This window comes from Stegodyphus dumicola, chromosome X1 (assembly GCF_044657685.1).
Source record: "Stegodyphus dumicola isolate Sdum_Otavi_A_Nest chromosome X1, ASM4465768v1".
Lineage (NCBI taxonomy): Eukaryota > Metazoa > Arthropoda > Arachnida > Araneae > Eresidae > Stegodyphus > Stegodyphus dumicola.
In genome coordinates, this window is record NC_140780.1 from 160927224 (window position 1) to 160939622 (window position 12399).

The 12399-nt window shown below is 31.9% G+C and overlaps 1 protein-coding gene across 2 annotated transcripts in view; it reads left to right on the plus strand.

Moving 5' to 3' along the window:
- Positions 1-12399, plus strand: part of l(2)gd1 (lethal (2) giant discs 1) — a 200315-nt gene that overhangs the window by 87277 nt on the left and 100639 nt on the right. For both annotated transcript variants that reach the window (XM_035368889.2, XM_035368890.2), the window contains exons 9-10: positions 5705-5794; positions 12028-12182. In XM_035368889.2, coding sequence (XP_035224780.2) covers positions 5705-5794; positions 12028-12182 — 245 coding nt within the window. The remainder of the gene's footprint in view (positions 1-5704; positions 5795-12027; positions 12183-12399) is intronic.

Below are 12399 nucleotides of genomic sequence, written 5' to 3' on the forward strand. Positions count from 1 at the left end.
CCAAAAATTTTGACTGCCCTAAATTCCGCCGTCCAGTGCGGCCATACGAGCTAAAACGCCGGTTCTGGGTTTATGTGAATAACATATCAGTTATTTATAATTCAAATAGCAATAAATGTAATCTTTTGGCCTATGAGTTTCATTAATAAAATCTATTTTTAGCAAATGAAAAGAAAGTTTTGCCTTGTCAACATTTCTTAGCGCATTTAATTTAAATCTGTAATTATTGGCAAGCGTAATATCAGTGTAAAAGCTTGCGATACTCTTGTTATTCAATTACTAATATAAAAAAAAATTGCTTAAGCATCACTGCATGAGTCATTACTGAAGCTGTCATGTATTGATAAACTTGCAGTGATGAATGGAAAATATAATAAATAATGATTCACCAGGTTGGCGTCATATCGACGATATATGTATGTAGAATGTTTCTCGCTGAGATGTATGCCAAGCAGACACATAGCAACGGAGCCAAATTATTAATCTCGCAAATTTATGCTTACATGATTGTTTCTTCAATAACAAGGTATTTTATTTAGTGCCTAAGTGAAATTAAGAATCAGGATTCTCCATGTGTTTTTTTTTTTTTTTTTTTTTTTATGGAAGGTAAAATCAAATGCAAATACTTTAGCAAAAAAAAAAAAAAAAAAAAAAAAGTTTGAGGCTTTGAGGTCCGGATTTTAGATCATTCCGGATATTGGACGTCCTGGACTTGGACTTTGTACTGTATATGTATTGAAGTCTATGGTGAGATATGTGATCAACTGCAGCTGGGGTCAATTAAACCTAAAAAGGTAGGATAAAACGACTTCAGTTTTCCTAGTTGATACCATATAGGCTAAACTTGCACTATCCAGTTCACAGCCTTTAATAATATAATATTTTTAACTTATTGATTCTGTTTAAGATATTTTTGATTTTGTGTGTTGATGGTGTTAAGTAATAATCATTTAAGAAATCGAAATTCGTAATCAAAAGACAACTTATATGTATGAACTTAAATATAACTTATATGTATAAGTTAGCTTATAACTTGTGCATATTAGCAAATGAAAATTCTGTGAGAGATTTATTACATGTAAAAATTAAATAAAATGATTTAAACAGTAGGTTTGTTTTAAATATAATATTCCTGTAACATGGAAAGGAAGAAAGAATTACTAGATGTTGAATGGCTCCTTATCTCTGTCTCTTTGCCATCTTGAATTCACAGATGAGTACAAGTCCTAGCCATAGTCCTGATCATAAGTATTACAAAAGTATGCTATTCATCAATTAAAAATGTGAATCATTAAAAAAAATTTATTTGTACTTCTGAATAGAATTTTGCAACAAGTATAATTTCATACCTTAAAATAAATTAAATGTATTATGCCTTAAGTGCAATTATTTTTAATGCTGTATGTAATAATTTTTATTTATCGATATTAAAATTTTTAATTGTAACTCTTTTGTATATTAATATCGGCATCTGAAATTAAATCTAAAGTTGAGGATAATATTTTATTGCAGCATGTATGTTGCAAGCCTCTTGTTACATACTTCTATTAATATTATTCAAGCTCAAACAAATTTTCTAATGTTTTAATACTCTTTTCATACTATTCTGCACTTCGAAAAGAAATGCAGAGACAAATGGGAAAACTGTGAAAATTTGAATTCTTTTTTAATTAATTTTTTATTAATTTAAGTTCAATTATCTTTGAACTTTCTTCCATACAGAGAATAATTAAAAAATAAACGCTTAAAGCTAAAGACATGATTAAATATTAAAGTTCAGTGGAACTGTTAAAATTATGCTCTATAGGCGTAATGAAACTTTAATTTTACATAATTATTCAAAATCTGCTTGATCACGTACTATTTAAGGAGGAAACTTTAGCAAATTAGAATATAACTGGTTTAATTAAAAATAATTTAATTTTATTGTAGACTGTTGGTACTGCAATGTCCAACTATATAAGTGCTACTAATCAAAATTCAATTCTTTTCCCAAATTAATTCATAATAAAACAGACACTCAAAAACTGTTTTTTAGAATATTTTAGTTTTAAAAATTTAAAAAAAAAAAGATTATTTAATCATGTACCATTTTATACTGTTTATTGAAAATTAGTAAGTGATATATTTCAAGTATTAATAATAGAATGAATTTAAGTCATTAAAAATGTTGAATTATTTAGTATGCAAGCCCATAATTCAAAACGTAAATTCCATTTGTCTAAAACTAAATTTCGAAAACTAAGGGAACGTGTTCACTCAGGTATCAAAATTTAGGTAATTTCTTAGTGCAAAGAGTTTTTCAAATTGAAGGGAAAATTGTTTGTTATGCATAGTGTCTGCAAAAACTGTGGGACAAAAGTTACACGATAATTAGTTGTTGTCTTCCATACATATTATGTTATTCTATATTTATGTTACATAATTTAGCACATTAAGAGAAATTTCCAGATCATTTCAGCTGGTCGGTCAGCAAAATTCTCTCCTGTTTGAAATTGTCGTTGCCTGTGAATTTTTCTATTTCCTCTATTGTTTAAGCCAGTTCGTTTCAACTCCAGACTGTCTTTGTAGCAGGTTTGACGTCAACCACGGCGGCATATTTTATATGGTGGAATTTAAATTGTACGATATGTTAGCGAGTATCTTTACTTGCAGTTACTCAAAAAATCATCAGTCAGGTCATGCGAAATCTATACTGGCACAGTTGAATTAACTGTTTTTCTCTTTTTTAATTGAAAATTTGGCAGCTTTTCATTGGTTTCATTAACACCATTAACTTATGCTATTGTATCGAAACTATTTCATAACTGAGTGCCCAAGGCATGCCCGCAGGAATTTGTCCTTGAAGGTAGTTCCTGAGATATATGTCTAATGAATAACAAAGGCATTCAATTACTTAAAAGGTCAAGGTTCAGAAATTCAGAGGGGGAATATGTGTTGTCTTAGAACAATGATTTGTACATTATTTGAGAGCTTTTACATCCTGTTTGTATTCTCGGAGCTCAACGGACAGTGAAATTTCACAAATGCTCCTCTAATCCATTTTGAACATCTTACTTCAAAATTATTTGACCGCGAAATCGAGACATTGATACGGAGGTACCTTTTAAAATAACAGTACATCTGGAATCTAATGGCTAGAGAAGTATGGCCTTTCAAACTGATTGACTAGTTTTAGGATATTTACGATTTCCAGGTTTCAGACTGCAATTGTAAAACTACTGTTGTTTCTTTTGACACGAAATTTATATTTATGTTCTTGTGATTTGTTTGAATAACAGTACCATCACAGTAAACTTCCATGTGTGAAGGTCACTTCAGCATAAACAGATATATATGGAAATAAAGACAGACAGAATCATTAAGAATGAACTGATTAGAATGTAAGAAAAACTGCTTCTACATGTGTACAAGTACGCAGGAACTTATATTTATTTATGGAAATGTATACCTACATATCCATGTAGTACATATGTCTGCACTGATATAATATGGTATAAGTGCAGATATGCACATAAAGCGGAAAGCATGTGTACCCTTAAATGGGAATAACATATATATAGACATGTACATGTACACACACAGGCACACATATGCATTTATATATATGTGTTTGCGTGTGGATGTACGCATACATGTATAAACATACAGATATATGTATGTGTATATATTTCATCATCAAGCTCTCGAAGAAGTTTTTTTATTTCTTCTGCAGACAGACCTCTTTTCCTTTTCGGCCTATTGCTAGAAAAATGTCAAAATAATTCTTAAAAAACTTATGAAAATATGCTGTATTCTAAAGCAACACAAGGCTCTGTTTACAATTTGCAAACACAGTTATTGTGAATTCTGTAGCTATGTAGCTACAAGAACTAAAAGAGAAAAATTGGGGAAAACCGGATTCTTAACACAAAGGCCTTTGAAAGAGATAAGTGCTTAAAACCAAAGGGACATCAAATTTATCACCCCACTCTTTCAGCCTGGAAAATGGAGGAAAAAGACTTGGCCACTAAAGTGGACAACCCCGTCATTTCAAACAGAGGACTCTATGGCCACTATAATGGCCTCCCGTCTTCAAAAAGTTAATCTTTGATATGGCATGAAATTTAAAGACATTTCCTCCTAAAGTGTCCTCTAAATATATTTTGACATCTGAATTATTTTTTAAAATACATTTAAAAAACCAGTATTTAAAACAATTATTCATTTCAATAGCTGATCTTATCATCTAGGATTTTGAAACTTTACACAACTCAATCATCTGCATACATAAAACATGCTTTGCCACAAATTGTGGAAGTTTTATGTTAAAATTGCAAAGTAAATAGTACAAGTTTTAAAATTCTGAAAGATTTAGAGCATCATCATTCCTTGAATTTTTTTAAAGGAAAGAAAGAGAAAGTTGAGGCTACATAAATTAAAAATTATGCCATGTAATTTTTTCCCCATGCTAGGTTGAAAATTAGTGCCAAGTATTAGGTGTGAATGCCCCTGAAATAGCTTGTTTGATTTTTACTGAATTTGGTATTTATGCATAACTTGTTACTGGAATCAAACTGTGGGGAAAGAAATCGACATGTCATTTCTGAAAAGTTTAATTCTGCGTCAAAATATATATGTTAGACATGCATCTAATATGTATACTAATTTATAATTTTAAATATGAAAAATGCCATTTAACGTTTGTTTGATTGGCCAGCTAGATCAAGAAAAGATGGAAAACGGTCTCTTTTTTGACTCACTGTGCATTAGCATGTTTGGGAGAAAGGATATTTGTTCATGTCCATGTGCATGTGCATGATGTTCATTCCATAGAGTGCCAGCCATGCTGTATGAGATGGTATTTTGCTTAACTGTTTTGAGACACTTGTAGTGAAGGTGCATCTGAAATGTGCCACATTGCCAACCCTTTTTTATAGCAAGGTATATTAAAGTTCAGATGTTATAGAATTTTTTGGGGGTAGTGTAAGTATGTTATACATGTGGAGATTATTGAGTCATGCTTAAAATTTCAAATTCCTGTATTTTTGACAAGCTCAGACACTGGAACTGATAATTATGTGTTACTGCATTTTATGTGATTTTTGAAATTTCATAATGGATTTATGTAAACAAATACACTCATGTCCATAAATTAAGGATAATGCAAAATCAAGAAAAGGAAGAGTTAGAAGCAAAACAAATTTGACTTATTTGTAAAGCTTATTTATTAAACAAAAGGTAAAGAGAAAAAAAAGATGCTATGTGTTTGATATTATTAAAAAAAAATGAGCGATTTTTTCTCCCTGGAGCAAATTACAAAACCAACCTATTTACAAAAAACCATATTCCAGACGGCCAATAATTCTACCACGTAAAAAATCATCCAAATGTGTCCTTTGTGTCATAACTATTCGGTTATTGCACTGAAATGCTTATAAAGCACCTGCGAGCAATTTTACTTCTTTGCCTGTATTCCTTATATATCACTCTCTTACACTCTCGTCATTGTGACGTACCATCGGTGTCATCTGGTTACTTCCTGAAATTTGCATATGATTCTTGAAAATGTGTGTAGTGATTTTACAGGTGATATATTTATTTTAGAGTTTGATTTCCGCATGACTACGAATTATCCTTAATTTATGGGCATGAGTTTATTTAAATTCAAGTCTAATTTATGTTGAATTTTTTTCTTTAATTTCTTTTAAAATTCCTATTTTAGATTCAAGCAGCATAGTTATCAAAACTGATTCTCAGAAAAAGGGTCATGATGAGACCCAGACTTCAGCTGGAGGAGAAATTTCTCTTAATGGTTAGTTTTCCCCCTTTTGAATGTATGCGGAATTTTACAAGAAAATTTTAAAATTATGTTATTGTTACTAATGCTCAAGTCCAGATTCTGATGGATGAGATCCATGAGTTTATTCACCTTCAAAAAGTCATAGGATACTTAACCATGTCATCGTAGGACAAACCCAGACATCTAAGAATATGTGTTGGAGAAGCCTGCTCAGTGTTACATTTTGGACAAACCGAGTGTTTTTTGCTCAAATGTGTGCGGGGGAGGGAATCCACTGATTGTGCACATGACAAGAGGATTGAAGTTCCAATTTTGTCACCGTTACACCAGTTTGACAAATGTTGGATAGCACTATGACTATCAGTCATAATCCAGATGGCTTTAGGGTCTGAAAATGGCATTATATAGCTCAGTCCCTCATCGATAGTAAAGAGTTCACTTTTAAAAACTGAGCTAAAGTCAGGAATTCTTTTCTTGATTTTGATATTTCCATTGGGATATCTGATAAGTACTTCACTACCAACGTAAGAATCTACATTTTTGCTACCATCAGTATACATAAGCGTAGTGTTGTTTGAGATGTTATTTATAATTTCGAGGGCAAATTCTCAAAGGCAAATCGGCATGTCATTTTTCCTTGTGACCCTTCACAGAAGTTCAGTATGGAAACTGACACTTAGAAGACCCACTGAGGGGTTAGTGCATTGCTTCAAGAAGCATTGTTCTACTTTAGGGTCAAGTAATTTGTGCTTAATCTGATTAAACATACTGTATTACTTAAGTCTTTTATTATTGTGTCAATGCCGCAATAAATTCAAGGTACGATTTAGGGAACCGTAGCTGTAAAGTTTGTTGTAATACTTCACTAGGTTCAAGTTCCTTCTGAGACTGAGAGGTTGAAGGTCCACCTCAGATAACACAGTAATATTTGCGCAGCTGTTACATAAGCCAGTTATAACATGAGAGGTGCTAAGCTGTACTCTGTCCAATTTCTGGAGGTTAGTTGTTGAAGCACAGCAGTAAATAGGAAGGCTGTATTCCAAAATGGAATGGATAATAGCCAGATAGGTAGCTCTTAAAGTTCCTGCGTCAGTACCCCAATCCCGTCCTGGGATATATTTCAGTATACTAAGCTATTTCCTACTCTTAAGCACTAATGCCTCCACATGCTTGTTGCTAGTGAATTCAGGGTGTAGAGTAAAACCAAGATATTAAAGATGCTTCTTAAATTTGAGAGGCATATCAGCAATAAAAATTTTTGTATGATAATTATACAACCGTTTATTAGTAGTTAAAAAACTGACAATAGATTTAGATTGATTAAAAGTCAGCTTATGATCTTTGTAAGAGCTTCACATATCTGCTAGGGTAAACTTAATATTAGACTCAATTTTATCGTCATCTGATCCAGAGCTCCAGAGGGCAATATCATCTGTATGTATACTGACCTCACGTCTCTTTATTTACCTTTTCAACACCAGCCAAATACGGAGAGAAAAGAATAGGGCTTAACACTGGGCCTTGTAGTAAGTACTCCCTGACTCATGTTAAAGCTATATGACATGGTAGTATTGAACTTGAGTCTGAACAGTCAAGAAATCATAGATCCAAGATATAGCCTTTCCATCAATACCAAAATCCTTGTATATTTTAACAATCAGTTTATGTTTCCAGATCCTGTCAAAGGCTTTTGACAGATCCAGAAAAGCAGTCGCTGTATGATTAGTCGCACTCAGGTTTTGAGCGTATCTGATCTTCTGGCAGAGGTAGAGAACCTGATTTGTTGTGCTCTAACCTCTCCTGAATCCATACTATTCCTTTGAGAAAAGGTCGTGGTTGTTAAGTTGATAAAGCAATCGTTTCATATGAGCTATGTCAAAATTATTCAGAAGGGTATCATCTCTTTAAGTGGTAAAATCATTTGCACACTGTTTCAGAATCAGTAGAATGTAAATTATATTTTAGTACACTAATATGATTAATATTAATTGTAACTGTCATATAGATTTTAAAATAATACAAAATGTAACATTTAGCATGTGGTTATATTCACAGATGAGCCTTATTATCAGTTACTGCAGTATTCTGTTTATTCTTTTTTCATGTGATTTTGCATCACTAAGTTCAGAAGTCAACATATTCAAAGTAATAAACATGTTTAAGTTATCAAGTCTTACAAGAACAGTCACTAAGGAAATGGAATTGCATAGATTTTAAAGAAATTTTAATAATAAAAATATAATGTAATGTTCATGTGATGAATAATTTAAGTAATTTTGGAAAAGATCAAAACTAATTTTTCTACCAGTATCTTCCTAAACATTGCAGCATTAAAATATACTCTATAATGTTATTAAGCCATTAGATTATTAAATTTCACTATCAGAAGAAATAAAAATTGTTAACCTAATGTGTGTCAGAATTCTAAATGAGATTCAGAGTATGATTTTCATTTTAAACAGTAGTTAAGTATAAAAATTAATATAAATCATGATGAAAATATTGCTGCAGGCACTTTTTTTTAGTAGTCCAACATTGTTCAAAGTTTTATTATTACAATAAGAGTAAGTTGTAGTATTTCAGTTCATGGTGGAATATGAAGTCAAGTTGAAGGTGAAGAAGGGGCTCAGAACAGGTTTTCTCTGTGATAGTACACAAATGTTACTGACAAATTATTGGATAAAAGGATTTCTGGAGATTCTTATCTAAATTGAAAGATGAATTAAAGCGAGTGATAATTTTGGCTTCCAAACAGTGAAAATTCTGAATTTTATTGCAAAAATGGGAAGCATTTGAAAGCCTTTTGACTTCCTTTTGTTTCACAAATCTAATTTCTTCCTTCAGTCTAAGTTTTGAAGATCTGCAGGATAAGCAAGATCGCTCTCGGAAGGGATTTTATTAATGCCTCGGAAATGAAGATCTTTTGTCCTTTATAGATGAGAATTTGATCTTATTAATAGGATTAAAGGAAACTGGAAAACTATAATTGAAATGTCTGGAAATTAGATTGCCAAATGCAAGGATGAATGTCAGACAAATGGATGAAACTGGAGCATCCATGGTTCAATGATTTGAATGAGATGGATGTTTTGAAAGTTTCATAAAGTTTAGTTTTTGATGTCAATTTATGGTAGAATGATAACAATGTGAAACAATAACACCTTTCAGAATGTTGAGCTATTTTCAAAAAGCTGTGGGATTGAAGCATAAATGAAAAACCTAATAAAATAAGGTCCAGAAATGCAAAGTATTTTTGTATAAGCAACATTAATTTAAAATGTTACTTTGTCAGGGCTGCTATTCTTGCCTTTGAAAACATTTAGTAATACTGAATGGGAGCAGGGAGCTTATTCAAAGTATGCTTGTGTGTGTGTAGGACAAACAACACCACTAAGAAGTGTTAACTTTACCCTTTATTTTTCACAGTGTACAGCCACTCCCGCACTCCGGGATACAGAGATCAGCACTTATGGTCTAAAACATAGAAAATAAGAGATACACTAGCTTAACTAAATAAGAACTAAACTTAAATGCTTTACAGAGATTAGTAACATGAAGATTGGTCTTTTGGCACTACGTATGTAGTGAGCGAAATGCAATTAGTATATCAGTACAAACTAAGTTCTGGCCTTAAAGGCAGACATGAACTGACTGAAAAGCACACTAATGGCAGGGCAGCAAGAAGGCTGTCTTTTGTCTTGGCTAAAAGCCACACCTTAAATATCTATACAGTTTGCAATCTCATTAGCATAAACAATTCCTACTCGTGCTTATTCTGGCCGAAAATGGAAACTAAGAGAGGATGGCAGAGTTTTAAAACTAAAATAAACGTTAGTAAAACTTAAAATCCGTACAACTTATGTAAAAAAATTTTCTTAATTTTAAATGAAATTTAGCATATAGCTAAGTCTCACATTCTTGATATTGTTTTCTGTATTATATGTACATTTTCTTAGATTGCACGTTGCTATTTATTACAGAAACATACAGAGTTGTCAACTCTCCCGATTTTCAACCGCTCTCCCGCCAACACGATTTACAATATATATCTCCCGACTTTTTCTTATTCTTAAAATTTCTCACGACTTTTATGCAACTTGGCTTAATACTTTGTTATATGAATAAAAAAAAGTGCTTTTGGACGTCTGAAAGCAATTGAATTATTCTACATTATATCTAAAACAAAATCTTGCTAATCAGATAGCTTCTGCTTTGTGAGTGAAAGCATTATACGTATCCAGAAATGTCTTTCTCCAGTTCTCCAATGGGCTTCGAGCTCCACTGCGTGTCAGCTGGCATATATTAGCCAATGAGGACAAAGCAAGTTGTTATTTGGACGTGCTTTTGTTATTTCGTTCATTTTGTCCAGAGTTGTGTGAGTACACGTGCCTTAGGGAAATAGTTTTATAAATATCATCTTTTGTTACGTCTGGGAGAAAGTGAAATACTCGTGTACGTTTCAAAAATCGTACACAGTTGACTTTCCTTCCATTATTTCCTCAAAGAAATGTAATAAATTTGCGATGTGTACTGCCCGTCATTGCGATTTTTCGATTTCGCATGGTGGAAGGGCGGATGTTATCAAACATGTACATACGCAAAAACACAAGGATAACATGAGTTGTTTTTTAAAAAATGAAAAACTAAATTTTTCTTTGGAAACAAAGGACCAAAAAGTTATTAATGCAGAATGTCTGTTCTCTGCCTTTTTACTGGAGCACATCCTGCCACTGAATGCATCAGATCACGCTGCAGCTTTATTTAGAAAAATGTTTCCCGATAGTGAAATCGCTAAAAAATACTCAAGGTGCAAAAATCAAAACAGGATCAATTGTTAAAGAAATGGGTTTGAAAAATAAATCTTCAGTTATTGATTGCTTTAAAACAGCTTCTTTCTGCCTCTCTACGGATGGAAGTAATAATACCGATTCAAAACTGTATCCAATTGTTGTTTTTTTTTTTTTTGATCCAGAGTCTTCAAAAATTGAGTGCAGTTTACTTTATGTTCCTACTTTAGAAGGACATTTGACAGGCTTTAATATAGGACAGCTAATTATTAAAACTTTAAAAGAAAATGCAGGCCCTCTGGATAATTGCTTAGCACTTGGTGCCGATAATGCACCAGTATTGGTAGGCTTGGAAGACTGGTGTTGCAGGCATCTTAAGAAAAGGAAAGTTCAGATTATGAGGTGCACCTGTCACCTCTTAAATTTAGCAGCTGAAAAAAGGCAGCTTCTTTACCAATAAATGTGGATGAACACATTGTTGATATTTATTATTATCTTGAAAGGAGTTCTAAAAGGAAGGAAAAATTGAAACAATCCATCCAAGTCTTCATTCAAGTTTTCTAACAGCTGCATAACAGCAGTTTACAATTAGAAAACTTGAATGAAGTTATAAAATCAGCTAGGATTGACACCCAGTGGAGTTTAATTGGAAAAGTGAAATGTGCTGATGGAATTGTTGCGAAAAGGAGGACTAAATGTAGATCTAATATTAGTGATGACACATTCGAAAAACTTCTATTAGCGAAAACAGGCCTACGTGGCAATTGCTGTGAACAAAATTATGAAGTTTCTTTCTTAAAGAAAGCAAAATCTGCCACTGTTTATAACATTTGTACGAAAACTAATTAAAGTGTCTTTTTTTTTTTTTTTCCCTTAAACGATGCAAGTAATAAAAATGTTTTTTATGTGTAGGGTATTTTTGTGTTGCTTGCATTTAAGAATTAGTTACTATTTAAAGTTAATTCATTATTAAAAACTATATTTTTATCATTTAAAAAGTCTTTTTAACATTATGAAAAATCTCCTGATTTCTTAAAAAAAATCTCCTGATTTTTGAGTGTCATAGGTTGGCAAGTATGAACATATTAACATGTACTTCTCTTAGATTGTACTAGAAAAGTGTTTTTATGTAGAGTGGGATTTTTTGAATGAATTTTAATTTGTAATAGCAGTTTTATATTATTATGATAAATTTAGAAAAGATTTTGCTGAGTTTTCTAAAGAAATCTTATATTGAAACTACAGCTTATTTTAGAATCTTGGGAATTAAAAAAGCATTAGTGTGACATTTATCATTTTTATGAGGTAGCTTTTGATGCACAAATTATTTTACATAAGTAATGGTTTGTTATTTGAGAGATGTGAGCAACTGTGTTGATAATCTGTTACTCATAAAAGTTATTTTTTACTTTTCTTTCTCTCATTTTATTTAATATGCTTTGTTATGCATGCTTTTAGAGCCAGAAGATCCTGCAATTTTTGATGCTCCGCCACCTCCTACTACAATTCTTGAAGCACTGCAACAAAGACTTGAGAAGTACACTAAGACGAAAGAAGCTGCTGAGTTGGAGAGAAACAGTGGGAAAGTTAGGCGACTTCAAAGAATAATCAAAGTATAGAATACTGTGGAAATATTTAAATATAAAAATTTCTTGAAACAGAGAACTGTATTTATTCATGTGTTTATTTGGTTTTCTTTCTTTTTTAAAAATCAAAAGAGGAAAATAATGTGGTGTGTACCCTTTCTGAAAAGAGAGTTTAAAACAACTTAAAAAACAAGAACTTAACAATTTAAAGCACATATGAATAGCTATACTAAACTATTTATAA